We start from the raw sequence: 19023 nt of genomic DNA, 5'->3' as shown, positions 1-19023 counted from the left end.
TCCAGAGATTTCCCCTCCTCCGTCAGGAACCCCTTGGATCACAGGATGGGACGGTTCTGGGGGAACGGAGAGCGAAGCCGGGATGTCCATGGAGGCTTTGGCCCAGCGGGAGCGTGGGAGGTTTGAGGGCATTTTTGGTTTGGTGCTTTGGCTTTGAGGGAGATGTTCTGGGTTTTTTTGGGTTTTGGTTTTTTTGAGGGAGGGCTGAGGGATTTTTGGGGAGGGGGGTTGCAGGGATGGGGTTGGGGTTTTCAGTTTTTAAACTGAGCTTTGCTCTGCTGCCCCCAGCCTCAGCCCCTGAGCTCAGAGAGGGATCAGGGCCTCCCTCTGTAGGTACAGAATTGCTGGTTGAAAATCTCCTGTTCCTAAAGGGGCAGGAAAACCTCAGGAAGGGCTGCAGCCGTGCCCAGTTAATTTCCATAACCGCAGTTGTGGCCCCGAGGTTGCTCCAGCTGCTCCCCAGAGCCTGCTCTCGCTTTCCATCCACCAGCATTCCCAGGTCCTTCTCAGCAGTCCCACAGACCTCCACATTCCCATTTTCACCCATCTACCCCCAAAAGCAAAGTAATTCCTTCCTCAGTAACAGATGGAAAAGTCCCCTGTAAGGAATGAAGTGAAGTCTGGCGCATCCAGCAGCAGAAATAAAACCCAGGAGTTTTCTAGGAAGAGGAGCTGAAGTTTCAGGGTTTTATTATCAAAGTTTTGTAAAACATTTTCCGAAACTGTACATCAACATGGCACAGACTGTCGGCTACTTTTGTCTCTTTACCTGCACAAAAGTAAAAGCTCTGGAGCTGCTGGAACTAAGGAACAGCTTTGGGTAACTACTCTGCAAATACCATGGGATCACCGAGTGCGGGAGGGAGGGAACGGCCGGGACAGGAACACAAATTCATCCGTTTGTACAACTTGAGATCGAGTAAAAAGTACATTATCTATGGACTTGCTTTAAAAACAGACCAAGGTCATTTTAAAATGCACTCCCTGCTGCAGCGGGTGAGCTCCCGAGACCCCAGCCCCGGGTGAGGCTGTGCCCCCGCCCCTCCCTCCCCGGGCACGGGCAGAGCTCGGAGCGTTCCAGCCGGCCCTGGGCGGAGCTCAACGGACACGGAGGTGGAGGGAGAGCCCTCGGGAAGGTCGGGACATCAAACCCTGGGCAAAGCAAACCAAAGCCCACCGGGAAACCAAACCCAGCCGAGCCCAGCACCTGGCTTAAAACCAGAACTAAAACCACGGGCACAAAGAGCTGGTGCGATCCAAGGGCGACTCCAGAGTGTCCGGGAGGCCCCGGCAGCCGCTTAGTGACTGCAGGACAGGGGCTGTGCCAAACTCCTGGGACATTCCCAAAGGACAGGGGCTGTGCCACACTCCTGGGGCATTCCCAAAGGACAGGGGCTGTGCCACACTCCTGGGGCATTCCCAAAGGACAGGGGCTGTGCCAAACTCCTGGGACGTTCCCACAGGACAGGGGCTGTGCCACACTCCTGGGACATTCCCAAAGGACAGGGGCTGTGCCACACTCCTGGGACATTCCCAAAGGACAGGGGCTGTGCCACACTCCTGGGGCATTCCCAAAGGACAGGGGCTGTGCCACACTCCCCACACCCCAGGGACATTCCCAAAGGACAGGGGCTGTGCCACACTCCCCACACCCCTGGGCCATTCCCTGCTGGCTGTCCTGAGGGAGGGAAGCGGGCAGGGAAGCAGGGATGCTGCGGGAGGGACGTGCGGCCCGGCCCGGCCCCAGCGGGGCCCCCGGAGCAGGGGGTCCCTGTCCCAAGCTTTGGGTGTGAGTTAGTATCGGGATGGACAGACCACGGAGAGCTCGGAGCTGGATACATCTAGGTTGAGGATTAACAAGTACAGCATAAAGGATCACACCGGAGGGGCTGCGGGCGGGCTCAGTCGCTCATGTCCATGTCCTCCTCGTGGTGGTCGTCCCCGTTCACCTTGGATTCCCTGCCCGGGTCCCCGCTGCCCTTCTCGGCTCCGGGCTCCTTCCCTTTGGGGGAGGGAGCATCCGTCACTTTCTTCTCCTCCTTCTTCTCCTTCTCGCTGTCGTAGCCCTGTTCCTCCTCGTCGTAGTCCCTTGTGACCTGCTTTGCCAGGGAAAGGGACACGTTAGCCCTTCCCTGCGGGCCGGCCCGGGGGGATGTAGGGCAGGGCTGGGAGCAGCTCCGCGGGTTTTTGGAACATACTTTCACGTCCTTGTCGCTCTCCGATTTCCGGTCTCGATCCTTCTCCTTGTCTTTGCTCTTCTTTTTCTTGCTCGTTGACCGCTCCCTCTCGTCTCTGCTCCTCTCCTTGTCCTTATCCTTCTTCTTTTCCTTTTTATGCCTGTGAGGATCAGCAGGAAGAGGGTGAGGCCCATCACCATCACCCCATTCCACGGCTGGAATTGTGTCCAGAGCCTAAGTCACCCACAGCTCCCAGCAAACCCAAAGGAAAATGGCAGAGTGCAAGTAGGGAACAGCCTCTGCTTTCAGGAAATGCCCAAAATCCCAAACTTTTAGCTCTGGCTCAAGGACAGCTCCACAAAGCCAAGGCTGAGCAACGCTGTGGCAAACAGAACCGTGGAAGCTGTGGCCCCACAGGGATCACAGCAAGAACAGCTCCAGATGCTCCAGGGTTTTACAGAGGAGCACCTCGGGTTCCCCATCCTGGCACAGGGTCACAGAACGCCCAGGCCACCCCAAACCAGCTGTGCAGAGCCAAAGGGACTGGGAACTGGGGCAGGTCCTACTCCTACCACCCCTGGAACCCCCTGGAGCTCCCAGCCAGCCCCAGAGCAGCTCTGTAAAAGCAGCAACGATTCCCCCCAAACAGAATCCCCTGGGATCCTCCCTGTAGGTCACAATTTGGGATTTTCCCACCCAGAGCCCGTTTTTTTCCAGCCAAGTGTTTCCCTGACCTCCTGGGCGACGGGGACCGGGACATTTTCCGTTTGGGAGACCTGGGCTTTTTCGGGGACCGCGTCCCGCTCCGGCTCCGCCTGCGCCGCCGTTCCCTGCAGGGAGACACGGGAGCTTTGGGAATCTGTGTTTATTTTTTTAAAGCTGCAAATGCATCCCTAACTCCAATCCTGCTCACAGGGTACCAAAGAGTTGTTAAAACTGCAAGTTAAATTCGGAAGTTTTTTTTTTTTAAAAACTAAACGCTTTTGCCTGGATTTATTCCCTAAGTCAGGAAGAGCTCGGCAGTGACCCTGGAGCACCAAACTTTGACACAGAACAAGGAGAAACTGCTCTAAGCCTGAAGAATTTACCTCAAACACTGCAGGAAAATGCAAGTATGTATTAGACACGGGTGGCAGAGGTGCTGTTGAGCCTGTACCAGACACATCCACACTGGAATCATGATCCAATGGGATCCAGGCATAGTTTGGGTTTAAGGGAGCTCAAAGCCCAGCTCCTTCCATGGACAGGGACACCTTCCACACGCCAGCTGCTCCATCACCACCACATTTGTTTCTATTTAATACTGTATCAAAATCCTGCTGGGAACAGAGAGAAAAGCCCATTTCCATACCTGCTTGTGCTTCTGGATCTTCTGGTTGTGCTGTAGCTTTTGGGGGGAGTTTTAGAACGTTTCTTTTCTTTCTCTTCCTTCTTTTTATCCCTTTTAGCAGAAGAGAGATTCAAGTCACTCTCAAACAGCACTCCCTCACAGCTGCACAGGGAAAGGGAAGCAGAGGTGGGAGGGACAGGGCTGCTCCAGCCCCGGGACAATCCCGGCCCCGCTCAGCGCCCGGCTCATCACCTGGTTTTGGACGTGCTCCGAGACCTCCTGCTCCTGTCTCTGGAATGAGATCTCCTTCTCCTGGGACTTTTGGATCGCCTCCTGCTTCTGGATTTGGAATGGGACCTTCTCCTTGATCTGCTCCTGGAGCGTCTGCCAGGGACACAGCGACATGGCACTCACAGAAAGGACACCTGGGCTCAGGAATAAGGAAACCCCAGACCCCAACAAAAGCCTCCGTCCACCCACAGCTCTCCCTGTCCTGCACGGCAGCTCTGCACACCGAAATCTCAGCCCATCTTTAGAGCCCCAAGCCTTGCCCAGAAGGATTTCTGCAGGAATTGCTCCAGCTGTGGGAGGTGTTTTTAAGGAATTGCTCACTCACCTGTGTCTGGATGAGGAAGGTGTCCTCCTCCTCCTCGAGCGCGACCTCGACCGCGAATGTCTTCGTTTCTCATCTTTTTTGTCTGAAAAAGGAAAAGCAGAATAAAAACCAATGGGTTGTTGGTTTTTTTTTTGGAATATTCAAAAAGGTTTTCAAAAGGAAAGGACCTGGAGCTTCATGTAATTGATATTAATCAACCTGATTCTGCCATTTGAAAGGAAGGGTCATCTATCATTTTCTTCACAATAGAGACCAACAGAGGACGGGGAGATGTTTTTGACATTGAGTAAGAAATTTATGCAAAACTGGAGAAGTCAAAATTCAGAAAAAATTTAAATTTAAGTCAGTGAAAAGCTGATGGCCGCAAGGCAATGGAAAATCCTGTGAAAATCCCAGAATCTGCCACTTCCTGAGGAGATGAGGAACCTCTCAAATGATTGTTTCGAATTTCCCACAAAAAAGCCTCAAGAACAAGAACAGGAGCTCTGTTCTTTCCTAGAAATCATCAAGAGGCTGCAGAGCTGATGAATATTCTGTATTTTCAGTGTTCTGCCTCTCAGATTTGTGAGAACTCCTGGAGCTTGTTCCAAAATCAAACCTGCTCAAAGAAGCTCCGGAAGAGAGAACTATTCACGAACTTGCCCAGATTAGGGATGAAGATAAAGGAAAGCATCGCTGAGAAGCATCAGCAGGATGCCAAGTGGTGAGGCCAGGAAATCCACGCACCCCTGGAACCTGAGACAGCGGCAGCAACTTCCCTCAGAGAAGCTTGGGTGTTTTACAGCCTTCAAATCAGTGAATTTTGGGGAAAATGAATTAATTGGATTAATTCCAGCACATTCCTGCAGGTCACATGGAGCATCCACTGCAGGATGATTACAAACCTAATTAATGAATTCCCCAGAGACCACAGGCATTCAGGCAGACCATCAGCTTTTATCCTGTGCTGTGCCCAAGCCCCATCCTGGCTGGAATGGCTCACTCCAGGCTGGAATTACCTGGCTCTATAGCAGCAGAAATTAAGGACTGTGCTTCTCGGACTCTCTTCATGGCCTCTTCTATTTCTTTACTGGAGGTATCTGATTTCAGACTGGGGGACACGAGACCTGCAGCCACGTGGTTCAACCTGGGCAACACACAATTCCAGCAGCTCAGGACTGAGGGATCCAAGGGATGCAGGTGTGCACTGTCAGACTGAGCCAGCTCACAGGATCAGGGAATCCTGGAATGGTTCAGGTCAGGAGGAACACGAAGCCCATCTCATCCCACCCCTGCCATGGGCTGGGAACCTCCCCCAGCCCAGGGGGCTCCGAGCCCCTTCCAAGGTGCCATCAGCTCCAGCAGGACAGGGACTGGGCACTGAATCCCCATGGATATCCCTATGGAATCACCATGGATATTCCCATGGAATCCCCATGGATATCCCCATGGACTCCCCAGGATATTCCCCAGCAGTGCACCATGGATATCCCTATGGAATCCCTATGGATATTCCCATGGATATCCCTATGGAATCCCCATGGATATCCTCATGGAATCCCCAGGATATTCCCCAGCAGTGCACCATGGATATCCCTATGGAATCCCCATGGATATTCCCATGGATATCCCTATGGAATCACCACGGATATTCCCATGGATATCCCTATGGAATCACCATGGATATTCCCATGGAATCCCCATGGATATCCCTATGGATATTCCCATGGAATCCCCAGGATGTTCCCATGGATATCCCCATGGAATCCCCATGGATATCCCTATGGATATTCCCATGGAATCCCCAGGATGTTCCCATGGATATCCCCATGGAATCCCCATGGATATCCCTATGGATATTCCCATGGAATCCCCAGGATGTTCCCATGGATATCCCCATGGAATCCCCATGGATATTCCCACGGAATCCCTATGGAATCCCCATGGATATTCCCATGGAATCCCCATGGATATCCCCATGGAATCCCCGTGGATATCCCCATGGATATCCCCATGGAATCTCCATGGAAATTCCCCAGCAGCGCAATACAAGCGTTTGGGAACACTGGTGCTTACTTTGGATCCACTGTGCTCATCAGTTTTAGGAGCTGATCTGCTGCGAGAGACTGTGAGGGAAAAACAAAGTTAAAACCAGGCTGGGAGAGGTGAGAGCTCCAGAGAACCTTCCTTGGAACGTCCCCTCCCAGCTGGAAAACCAGACCAGAACCACCCCCAGCACACTGGGCTGGATCAGGAATAAAACCACAAATGGATTAAAAAAACAAACAGATAAAAATACAAACTGTTAAAAATACAAACAGATAAAAATACACTGCTGGGGTGTGTTATGTCTATAATTATATACTAATAACTTGTTGTGCACTGCTTATTTCTGTCACTGCAAGAGAACAGAGCCCTCTCTATGCTGTCTGTCCACCGAAGAGCTCAATGCCAATTTATTTAAACACTGAAATATTCCACGAAAAATGTATTTTACAGTTCTTTGGGTAATCCAGGTATTATTAGGATCAGCCACTTCCTGCACCAATGGGGTATTAAGAAGAACACATTTAATCCTCATTGATTTTTTTTTATGATGAGCCCAAAGTTTCAGTTTTGAAATGTTTGTTACAATCTGATGGTTTAATGTACAAAAATCCTCCATCAATCCAAATTTACATTTTTCTAATTTGCCTTTAAAATTAATTTTTTTTCACTTATTATTTGCTTTTCACCATCATTTTCTTATACTTCCACATGGGAATACATAAAAAAATTTAAATGATAGCAGTAGCAATGCATTAAATTATTGCTGTTTCTTGTTGCTGTAAAAGAGTATTTGGTTCTCACTTCTTTAATATTTTATCTATACAAATATGATCAATATATTTATATTGATATATTTTTATTCATAGAAATACACTCAATATTCTAGTACTTAAAAGCCTTTTTTATTCAGCTGTAACAAGCTAATGAAGTTTCCTCACATTTTTGACACCTACAAAATTAAAAAGTCAAATGACTTTTTACTTGAAGAACAAGGCAGGTTCATGGCCTGATGATGACACATATTTGATATATTTCATTGCTATTCCCAAATTATTCCTTGGCCCCTTCCCACATTTAATTTGATATTCAAACAGATATTTTTTTTTATTCCAAGCAGAAACCAATCCCTGGAGTTGGCAGGCAGTGGCTGTGAGCTGATACAGACAAAAACCTCTCTTAGAGCAGGAATGAGGGGCAATAAAGGGTATTTTGGAATGAGGACTTACCTGGGAGTTCAGGTTTGCTCCAGGAAGCCCAAGAGCAGCAAGGGCAGGGTCGAGAGCAGGAGCTCCTAAAGCAGCTAAAGGGACAGCACCAATCTGTGGCAGAGACAGCAGCGAGGGCACAAAAATCACTCAGTGAGGTCAGTGGGCAGGGGAAATAAAGGTCAAGGAGTAAAGCATTTCAAAAATGGAAGGGACAGATGAAAAATGAAGTTATTTTTCAGTGCTAAAGTGGAAATTAATCTTAAGTTTTTGAGGCTGTGGCCCCATTTCTAATTCATTTCGGGGTTGAGATGGCCATGGTTTATGTCAAAAGGCAATTTAATAATATGGCATCCCTGCAAATGTCTCCAATCTGGTTCAAAAGCTACTGGAGAGCAGAAGGCTCCCTAAAGCAGCTCCTCTGGGGCCATTTCAAATGAGGGATTGAGACAGACACCCAAACACAACACACGCTGTCGAGATGTGCTTGAACTCCCGAGCGTGCAGCACGTTCCCCTGAAGTGGATGAGCTGGACACGTCCCAGCAGCGTGGCTGGGAGCAGCCTGGGCTTCAGACACAACTGGAATTAGGGTGGCTCAACCATTTCCAGGATTTATATGCACAGCTTGTTCAGGGAATGAAATCTCTGGGGTTGTATTTGGTTCTTCCAAGCCCTTCCCTGGGCTTCAAAGGTTAAATTTAGGCTCTTCCTAAATTTAAATTTAGGTTAAATTTAGGCTCTTTCCCCGTGAGGAGCTCCATGGCCGGGGGGTCCTTCAGCTAAACATGAGCTCAGGTGGGTCTGAGAAGTGCAGAATTAATGAGGCTTTATCATGATTAATTTGCCTCCTGCACTTTGATTCCGTGCTCTGTTAAGAGCCGAGCTTCGCTCCGACTTCGCCCACGACGTGCAATTCTCACTGCTCATCTTCCACACGAATCCCTGTGGGTTCACACAACCAGGCTCCCATTTTCCCCTCAGCTGGAGGACTAATGAAGGGAATCTCACAGCGTGGCAGCTCCTTGGCCTTGAGGAATTTAAAATCTGTGAGATCTCTCCTGCCTGTCACATCTGTAGAGGACAGCGGCGAGAGGGGTGGAAGCAGAGGCAGGGCCCTGAGCAGGCAGGAGGTAAGGAAACGGGGAAAGAAGGAGATTCCATTCGGCAGTCTGTCAGTATTGGGCCCCAATTCACATCAGGGCTGCCCCAATCTGTCAGGGTCGATAAACCACTCTAGGAATTGGAATGAACTCATCGGTCCTGGAGGTGGGAAGGCAGCAGAAGGCACCCAGGGTTTCCCCAGCCTACCTGAGAGAGAGGGTTGGGAGTGGGCAGCAGGCCACCCCCGGGCAGCAGCCCTGCCACGGCATTAGCTGGTGCCAAGAGAGACAAAGCCTTAGTCTCATCAGGAATGACTCCTGCAGGGAAACAGCCTGGCATTAGAGAGCATCCCAGCCCAGAGGCACCAAATACACAAATACACCCAGCAAAGTCTCCCTGATACACCACCTGAGTTTGTTGAAAGTACTTATGTTGGCTAAAATACAAAGCTTGATGGCTATTAATATTTAGCATTAACTTTTTTTGTCAGAATGCAACTTCAATGGGTGACAATTTGACTGTTCCTTTTTCTCTACAAAAGGTTAAGTTTCTAGAGCAAAAAAAAAATAGCACAATACACACTACTTTGTTGTTAACACTGCCAAGGTTTCATCACCTGTACTCGATTTTTAAGTCATGAACCAAACGTAAGCAAGCACAGTCGGTTCTCCAGGGGTGAGAGTGCTCTCAACTTTCAAAAGCTGTTTTATGAACAACGACTCGTGTCGGCTGCTTCACTACAAAGCACACAGAAAAATCAAGATACACAAGACAAAAAAAGTTGGATTTAGGGGTTAATAACACGGTACAGTTCACTACGTTTTCTTTTACACCTACCATACAAATTTTGGCAAACTTAAAAGAGAAGGGATGGGTTGTTTGGGGTAGGGCTTTTGCTGACGTGTCCCTGCGGCTCTCCGGGAACGCTGGGGCTGTGTCTGTGGCTGGGATACACACAGGGATGCTGGCACATTCCTTACCTGTGCAGTAAAATGCATTTGCTCCAAGATGTGCCAGCTTAGAGCACCAACAATGCTGCTGGCCACCTGCCGTGGCACAGGGGACTCGTGGCCCAAAGTCTTGCAGCCAGCTAAGCCCAGGGGTTGTTGCACTGCCTGCTCTGCACACAGAGTGCTCAGGGCCCTACTAGCAAACAGTTGTGGAGGGAGTTTTACTCTATCCAACAGCAAAAGCCCTATTCGGATGGATTAATTTGTTAATGTGCCCAAGCCCCCGAAATGAGAGTTCAATAAAACAGTTTTACTATATAGTTGCAAATACCAGTAGTGTTTCTGCAATACATATTAAGAAACTGCATCTCATCATAAAACATACAATATGTACAGGGCACTTAAGAGAAACTGGATAAGCTGCAGAAGAAAACTGTTGGGTGGTATTTTCAGCAGGGCCTGGTATATAGTTCAGGCTGAACCAGGGAAAAGAACTGTAAAACACAACAACAAAAAAGAAAAACCACTGTTAAATAAAGGTAATGGTTCCTCCCACCTATACTGAGAAGTGCCGATAATCTACACAAATGTACAATACACAGCACTGATATCTGGCTCGTGGCACTGAGCTGGCAGCACTTTAGATACCCAAAGTTATGGAGGGACAGGGGAGAAAGGTCATGGAGGCAAAGGGCAGGAATGCATAAATATATCAACATACCTACAGAGAGATTATGGGGTCATTTGGCATGCAAAATTATGTCTCAAGAGGATATTTATCAATTACAGCTAAACATTTCAAATTAGTGCAACTACAACATTTCTGGCATCTAAATACAAATCCTCAGACTTAGCTCGAGACACCTCATAGAAGATCTGCATCCATTAAAAAAAAATTCATGCATCTGATCCTCTAATTGTTTCTTTAAAGAGTATTTAAATAAACTACAATTTTTAAAAAAAGCAATGAGGCCCCTCACCAGTTAATTTTCATGCTTCAAGAGCTTTTTTTACTGCTGCTTTGTTAGAACCATGAAATACTGCATGAATGTGTAGAAATGAAAGAAAAAGAAACAGACAAAAGAAACAAACATTAACCAAAGAACCTAAACACCCACCCCAGCCATCTTTAACCTTAAGAGATCCTTCCAAATCCAGGAATTAGCCCAGAGAAAATGACAAATACTAAACCTTACCGTAGCCTTTGTGTATAGCTCTATAACACAAAGCAACAGCCAACACCAAAGTGTCTGTGTGAGCTAAAACTCGGGACTGGGGGGGGAATTACTGCACTAAACAGATAATAAACATTTGCTTTAGTGACAGGCAATAATCACACAGGTTCATTAGCACAGCAGAAATCAGAGGAGGGCCCCACGCAGCACAGGCCTGGCTTTAAGCGCATCAGCAGCGGCACTGTGGGCTGGGGAAATGCTGCTTCTCGGCAGGATGAATTTTGGGGGGGGGAAACTGTGCCCCAGCACAGGGACACAAGTATGGGATTATGGACCCAGGGGCAGTACTTCATTGGCTGAACATCTCTCTAGCGATGTGCCAAGGCCATGGAATTCTGAACGGTCAAACAACACAAGGTACAGCCCAGGAGCGACTCCTTAACAGGCCCAGTAAATGATTCCACTTTAATAATTTGATTTTTCTGAAGCACAGCTGCTGGGCAGGTTTCTCTGTGTGCCAGGTTTATCCACAGTGGACAACGCCAGACTGACAAAGGGAAAAGGGGGTTTATCCCCTTGTAGGAAGAGTTCAACACTGGCATTATTCCCATGGGCCTTGGAGAATATTCCAGCAGAATCTCGCTGGAGTGGCGCTGTGTTTAATACCCACACAGGCACAGGAAGCCTTTCAGCTCTGCTGTTCTCGAGCAGGGGCAGCAGGAGCAGTAACTCCACTGCAGAAGGGGCTCTGCACCCTCAGGAAGCAGCAGGGCTCAGTCAGAGGCCACACTGCACACTCCTACGCTCCAGGAATTAGGCTGGACACCTTTTAAGTTTAACTTTTGTATCTTTTAAGCTTAAGGAATACAGAGATAAGATAAGACAGCTCCAGCATGACAGATTACAGGTGTGACCCCAGGCCATGTACCAAACTTAGCACTGTAGCATGACTTAATCTGCAAGATTTTATTCAATTCAACCCTTCCCAGAAGTAAATTAAGAAATGCACAAGTACAATGGAAATCAGTTACTTCTAAAGCAAGTCTAGAAGAGTTTAATAAGACTTCTGTAAGAAGAGGTGTCTTCTCAGCACTTTGCTTTTAAGGTAAGTTCCAAAAACCCTGCTCATTGCCTTTCAAATTACTGTAACACCCTAAAATGTAAAAATAAAAAGAAGAAGAGAAAATGTAGTTAACAAGTGGTTACACCAGGAAAACACTTGGGGACTTGAGTGCTTGCTGGCCTTTAGTTAATGGCTAGAATCCCCTGTAGCTGCAGAGGACCCACTGTTTTTCAGTCATCTGGAAGGGCTTTGCATTTGCCTTCTCCACTACAAAAATCACACACACAAATAACAGAGAGAAGAGTTTATTATTTAGTGAAATGCTATTAAATATATCAAGGATGAACAAGAAAACTTGGAATTAAAAACTAGGACCAGTGCCCATGTGGCACCTCTTGGAAGTTGTCACTTTTGAATTAAACCGTAATTATTCAAACCCTTGGTATACCGGACTCCACAAGGAGAGTGAGGGCCTTTTTTGGGGGGCTGTTCCCAAATAAATGCAGTGGCAGCATACTCCAAAGGAATGCTAATTCCTCTCCCATGCACTCTCAGGGAGGGAGAAATCATTCTCATGAAGAGAGTGAAAGCAACAAACAATTATTAAGGTAAAATTTCCTTAAAATATTGTCCTGTTTACATTAAGGTCCGTTTGGGGAAACGTCTCACTGAGACTGACACGGAGCAAAATTTGCATAGAATTCTGCCTAAAATGTTCTCATTCTACACTTTAAGATGCACAAAACTCTCCACTTTGATCTGGTGTCACTACAGAAACGAACAGATGAAATCCAGGGGCCAAAGGCAATATACCAAGGGTTTCAGAACGGCAATCTCTGACACGTTTGACGTAAGGACTACTGTTAAATTCTGTGCACTAGACAGGAACCAACCACCACCCAAGGGTGGCCCCGTAGAACATCAAACAAGTTACAAACCTTCAGCATAGGGAACGACTATGAGGGCTCTGTCAACGAACACAGTGTTTGTCAGGTGCTGGGCCACCACGGCCGAGTCGGGGTCGTGGAACTTTACAAAGCACACGCGCGACGACACCGGCAAGGGGGAGTCACTGCAAGAGACAAGAGCCAGCACTCAGGGACAGCAGGGACACCAGCGCACCCCAAAATCACAGCGCTGCTGGCATTCCCTCCCTCGGGTCAGCTCCGTCATCGCTCGGGGCCGCGCGGGACTCGTTCCGCACGATAAATCCGCGAGCGGCCGCCTTAAACGCAAATTCCGCCCTGGCTGGGAGGAAAACTTGGCTGAAAAAAGAGAAAAAGTTACCAATTCTGTCCCAGCTGAACCCCGTGGTTTCACAGCCCCTGCTTTTAGGCCCCAGATGACTGATTAAGGTGAACAGTGGAACGAAGAGGGTGATGACTAAAGGATCGCCGTGACTCGGGACAAGGGCGTGTAGGGGCAGGGTGTGCGGGGATGGCTTTGACATGACGGAGGGCGGGGATGGACGGGATATTGGGAAGGAATTCCTGGCTGGGAGGGTGCTGAGCCCTGGAATAGAATTCCCAGAGCAGCTGTGGCTGCCCCTGGATCCCTGCAGTGCCCAAGGCCAGGCTGGAGCAGACTGGGACAGTGGAAGGTCCCTGTCCATGGCAGCGGTGGCACTGGATGAGCTCTAAGGTCACTCCCAACCCAAAGCAGTCTTGGATTCTGTTTTATTTATCAACCCAATTCCATTCCAGCTTCTAGACTACACTTCACCATGCTCCCTCACCCTGAGGAAAGCCCAGTGCCGAGCTCCTGGCTGTCCTTCAGCAGGGAAGAACAAACACAAGGGAATTTAAGCTCAGGCAGGAATGAAAAGCTGAGCACAGTAGCACAGCCCTCTCTCCAAGGTAGGTCTGTGCCCATTCCCAGCTCAGAACAAGTGTCTGTCAACCTACAAATCCAAAACTGAGAAGTTTTGAGTCACTTCAAAGAAAAACTAACCCAGAAATATCTACTTCCTACAACAGGAAAGAATTGTATGAACTACAGCTGCAACTTCCCTAGAAGCACACCAAACTGAAAGTTCAGGTGCAGCCAACCCAGGCAAGGTCCGGAACGGGTCCCAAGAGCCCCCCTGTCCTGAAATGGGGCAGATTTTGCTGTAATTGGATGTACAAAGAGAAAGACAGGAAGGAAAACTGTTCTGCAGACAGAACTGTGGGCCAGATGAGTTGAAAGCTGCCTCCAGAAGGCCCAGGCAGGGAGGGGAAGCAGCACAGGTCCCAAACCCATTGTTCCTATGCCAGGCCAGAGGCCCAGACCAGCCTGGGGAGCTCTGAAAACATCACTGATCCTGACAAAAATCTGCTTCTCCTACCTGGATTCCCAGCCACAACTCCAACACGTCTGACTTCAAAGGCACCCCAGCTCCAGAGCAGTCTGATCTGAGCCTGATCAAGCCTTTCAGCACCGGGGGCTGTCAGAATTCAGGGAACAACTCCGGCACAACCTGACAGATCCAGGGTCTATTTCTGGCACCGCAAATGCCAAAAGCTCCCTCACCTTCAGCCCCAGTGAGCCCAGCACACACAACTGCCCCCAGTGTCTGTCAGACCACACTTTAATAACCTTACATTTCACCTGATGTGGAAAACTAAACTGGAGCCAGCAAATTGCAGCTTCTGAAGCATTAAAATTAGAAGCAGCCACTTGCTCCCACAGCTTGCAGACTGAATAAATTGGGAGGTAACAGCAGTGATAAATGAGAAAAAAAAAAAAATCAAATCTGTTTGGCTCTTTGGTGCCCAGGAATCCACAGCAGCTTGACAAAATGGTGCCTTTTTTAGCCCATAAGTAATAATGAACAATAAGAAATAACAAGAAATAAAAAACAATAATAACATAAAAAATAAATTAAGGGGTGATGGCAGAGCTGAAGGAGTTCCTAATCTAAATTCTATAAAAATTACACAAATTACAGAAATGCAGCCCAAAATTTCAGGCATTTTTAAAATGCCAGTGATAACAAAGGAATGTGAACCAGAGCAGATCCAACCGACTCTTCAGCAGATCCTGTTTACAGTCAGGAGTGCCACTGGGAACGCTTTGGGATAGCTGAGCTTTCTCCCAAAATAATGAACCTAAAATAAAAGCTGAAAATGTGTTAGGCAATGCTCCTGCAGCCTGACATTTAATTTACATCTGTGTATTGCACTTTTAAAAATGGTATTTCCACTCACTCTCAAACCCAAGCTGGGTGAAATTCAACAAGAACTGGATGTTCTCAACAGCTCCCAAAAAAAGCCACCATCCATGATTATTCTAATGCACCCAAGATTGGAACACTCGGGAATTGTCTCCCAGCCGCTGGAATGCTGGGACACACCAGGATTCCCTGGGGCAGGAATACAGGAATCTCAGAAACCCATTCCCTCCACTTCTCCGTTTGGATGGGATTTTATGGAATGCAATAAAGATGAGAATCAGGCAATGGAGTCGGGGAAAAGCAGAAGGATGAGGGGGAGGAAAACTGGAAGAAGTCCCAAAGCTGGTTGTGCATTAAAGGTGCAGCTGAGGTGTACAATAAATGGGAAAAGGGATTAAATGAACTGGGAAAAGGAGGTGGATGAAGGAAAGAGAAGGAAAGAAGAATTTAGAAATTCAGAAAATAAAGAAAACCAGGAATTTAGAGAAGCTCAGGAAGTTACACATGATCTGCAAGTGCAGGAGAATAAGGAAGTTCTAGAGCAGAGTCAGTGACAGGGATCAAACGAGGAGGCGGAGCAAAGGAAATGGGATTGGTTCTTCAAATGCTACAGGCAAGGGAGAATCCCAGCAGGATCCAGGATAGAAAGGAATCCAGATTATGGGGAGAATTCACAGATTATCATTTATATCCCATACCCCTCCAAAAATGGATGGACACCACCGTCAGGGAGAAGTCAGGAGCTGGAATTTGAAGGAGAAGGAACAGAAAAAGAACGTGGCATTATTAGAAAATGTCCCTATCTTTGGGGGTGAAGAGGAAATGGGGGCCTTGGAGTGACTCAGAGAAGACTCCCATCAGCCCAGAGAAATTCCCCTGGGGCCAGCGCCAGGGCCCTCCTCACACAGGGGAAAGGACAGCAGCGCACTGAAGCAATCGCTGAGCAGATTAGTTAATGTGTATCTAAAGCTGCAAAGTTTCAGAGACACAAATCACCTCCAAGGACCGCCCTGAAAATCGCGCCGAAGTGTTCAATGCAGAGCAGCCCGGGAAAGGGCTGCACCTGCCACAGGTGAGCTCCTGCCGAGTCAGTTATCCCTGCTGGGAACAAGGAAACTCCCTCTGGAACTGCCTTTGGTTGGTGCTAGCACGGATGGAAGCCTCCATGAGGAAAAACTAATGTTTTGTGATAGTTTTCCTCCCTAAAACAAAAGATCCACGTAATTTTGGGTATTACAAATAATCGTGCTCTTGTTTGATTAATCTTCATCGTGGCAGAAAGGAAACCTTTAACTGATATCATGAATATGCAAAACACCAACATATAATGACACCAGGCTCTGTAAATCAATCAAACTGAAGCCATCAGCACTGCTAACGCCCAAGTTTTATATTGCATCAGAAACGATTCTGAAAGCACTACTTATTTTCATTAGAACTTAATTGCAAGTGAAGACTTTTTTTTTTTTTTCTGCTTGTGGCTATTCGTAAATTACCGGGGTACCGGAAACTTTATTTTCAGTTATATACACACTTGAAATGAGCATTAGTTCTAATTTGCACAGAATTCCCTACAAGCTGTGCGAATGAGAAATGTGTATTTGTTTGCTAGCAGCTACCTTTCTGCTCAGCACAGTTTCGTTCGCAAGGAACACAAATGTTAAATGCGCGTTCCTTGTAAATTAGGGGGAGGCCGCTCCTCTAAAAATTCTTTGTAACGAACGCATTAATCCGCACGCAGAAGCTTTGGTCCTGTGGAGGCGACGCAGCCGGCGGAGGCTCAGCGGGCTCAATCAGCTCCCGGAGACAAGCGCGAATTTCACCGGAGCCGCACGTGTCGCCCCACGCCGCGCATTAATCCGCGCGGTCCCGTGACCGAGCAGAGCCGCGCAGGGAACACCAACCCCGGGGGCGCGCAGCGAGAGCCGCCCCCGCCGCCCCCGGGCGCAGCGCGGTGCCGCGGCCGGGCGGGATCCCCGCGGCGGGGGCGGCCCGGGCCGGGAGGCGGCGCTGGGCCGCGGGCAGGGCGCGGGGGTGGGGGGGGAGGGACGGAGACCGAGGGGGAGGCGGCGAGGCCGGGCCGGGCCCGCACTCACTCGGGGGGGAAGAGGCGCAGCTCCTCGATCTTGCCCAGGAAGCCGAAGAGGGTCCGCATCTGCTCCGAGCTGGCGCTGGGCGAGACGTTGGTGACCTGGATCACGTCGGTGCCGCTGCTGGAGGCCATCGCGCCGCCGCCCGCTCCGCCGGTGCTGCAGCAGACACAGCGGGGGCGGGGAGCGGGTGAGGAGCGGGCGGAGGCGCTGCGGGTTCGCTGCCGCCCGTGCCCCGGCCCGGTTCGGGTCTCTCGGCCCGGTTCTCTCGGCCCGGCCCCGCCGCCCCCGGCCCGGCCCCGCGCGCGCCGCCTCACCAGCCTGCCCGGGCCGCAGTATCCCACAGTGCACCGCGCCGCGCCTGCGCGCGCGCGCCCACGAGCTCGCGGCCCCGCGCATGCGATGCGCCGCCGGACGCGCGCGGGGGGAGGGGGCGGCGCGTGCGCGGACGGGGCGCGCTCACCCCCTCTCCCCCCCCCTCCCTCACGGGAGCGGGGGCGCGCGGACGGACCCGCGCGCGGGAAGCGTGAGGGGAGATCTGAGGGGCCGTCAATTCCTCCTCCTTCATCATTATCACAGACCGAACTCTCACTAAACGCACCGTCAGAGCGGCGCCTTAGGATTTTAGCTTTTAGATTTTTGCATGTATTTGTGATCCCGTAATTTGTGATCCTGTAATTCTTTAGTGTGTAACTCTAAGCCCCATACACAAGTGTGAGAGAAGAAACAACTGTCCCAGGACTGACAGATCACAGGGAATTTCAGTTTTCCCAAAATATGTCAAACCCAGAACAAGCTAAAAGCAAACCCCACCGTGCAATAACTGACATTAGAACAGTCACTGGAATATTCGCCGAGTTCTGCCACTGAACCCGAGGGATTTTTAACCAGCAGTGGGAAAACATGGATAAATCCTTTCCAAACAAAAAAATAGGTTTGAAGCTACTCTTAGGTGTGCTAACTACTGTCTTCACATTTTGGTCAGACAACAATTCCTCCCTAGGCCTGGGAATCAAGGACATCTCACTGTCTCAGGCCCTGAGAAATGTAAAGAAAAGCGAGTTGAGGGGGAGAAAACTTGGGGTAAACGACTTCATTACCTGAAGCTGTAATTGGGAGATTAACCCCCAGTATGCAGATGGACCAAACTTATAAAAGTGTGGAAACTCATTACCGGTGATCTATTTTTGTGTGTAGCCCCTGGGGGGCTTCGTCTCCCCAAAACGTACCTGAAGGCCCTTCAATAAATATAACCGCTTTTTCTTTTTATTCCTTTAACTCTGTTTGGCCTCTGTTTTCAGGTAGCTCCAGAAAAGACACCACAAGCAGTACAACGTTGGGCTGGGAATTTCTCATTAATGTTATAGAGGAAAAATAAAAGTATTTGCAGTCAACATAGTACAAATCATCCTGATGAGTTTGTTGCTTTATGTTAATGTGTTTCCCCATAAATGTTCATGAATGTAAATAAAACAAGCCTTTATTTATTAATCAAGCTGAAATTCTACCGCATCTGATTCACAAAGTAGGAGACGCTCGCTGTCCTGCCTTATCAGATGTCACATTTCCACTTATGAAATATCACAGATGCCGTATCTTGTACTGAATTGCCAAAAGCTTATTTAAATCCCAAACTTGAATTTGTCAGCAATGTTTTGCTTGGAACTTAGTTAATTTCCAACAAGCATTGAAACTGAATGAGAGGGAATTGACATAGTGTTTTTACCAGCGGCCCTGGGGCACAGAGCACTCACCCTCTGAAGTCCTTAAAACCTGTTTTTAAGCACCACTGTTTGTTTGTTTGTTTTTTAATAACCAGTTGAAATACCCAGTATTTCCTGGGTATTCAGAGAGGAGAAGGAAAAAGGGGGGGAGGGAATTAAAGAACACTGGTAAAAACCTAATGAGGCCAATATCCTTAGTCAAGAGCAAGTGCCTGAAGTGAGCTTCCCGAATCACATACTTGAGTAATGTATTTAAACCTTCACTAATTACTTTTCACTTCAATGGAACTACTCGTAGAGGCATTTTTTTCAAAGAGGGGAGTGTTAGAAACTCAAACCGTTTCAGAGTGAAGGGAGCTACAATTCAACATGGGGCCGCATTCCTTTTCTGTGATATGTAATATAAAG

At 48.7% G+C, this 19023-nt stretch overlaps 1 protein-coding gene across 7 annotated transcripts; it reads right to left on the bottom strand.

Annotated features, from left to right (window-relative positions):
• Positions 1 to 655: 655 nt before the first annotated feature.
• SRSF11 (serine and arginine rich splicing factor 11) lies at positions 656 to 17243 on the bottom strand. Of its 7 annotated transcripts, none has more exons than XM_058421707.1 (13): positions 17209 to 17243; positions 16898 to 17050; positions 12586 to 12719; positions 8667 to 8776; positions 7378 to 7470; positions 6179 to 6228; positions 5122 to 5249; positions 4124 to 4205; positions 3760 to 3891; positions 3529 to 3618; positions 2912 to 3007; positions 2199 to 2337; positions 656 to 2099 (listed from the first exon to the last, which is right to left on the bottom strand). In XM_058421707.1, the coding sequence occupies exons 2-13, from the start codon at positions 17023 to 17025 to the stop codon at positions 1902 to 1904; spliced, it is 1380 nt and encodes a 459-aa protein (XP_058277690.1). In that variant the 5' UTR covers positions 17026 to 17050; positions 17209 to 17243; the 3' UTR covers positions 656 to 1901. The 7 variants fall into 7 exon arrangements, with proteins under 7 accessions (XP_058277690.1, XP_039928465.1, XP_039928470.1 ...); XM_040072531.1 differs by having other exon boundaries at positions 656 to 2096; XM_040072536.1 differs by lacking the exons at positions 16898 to 17050; positions 17209 to 17243 and having other exon boundaries at positions 8667 to 9196.
• Between the last annotated feature and the right edge of the window lie 1780 nt (positions 17244 to 19023).

Source organism: Hirundo rustica, chromosome 9 (genome assembly GCF_015227805.2).
Source record: "Hirundo rustica isolate bHirRus1 chromosome 9, bHirRus1.pri.v3, whole genome shotgun sequence".
NCBI classification, from domain to species: Eukaryota; Metazoa; Chordata; class Aves; order Passeriformes; family Hirundinidae; genus Hirundo; species Hirundo rustica.
Note: the sequence above shows the minus strand (reverse complement) of the source record. Positions and strands in the feature narration are given on the sequence as shown.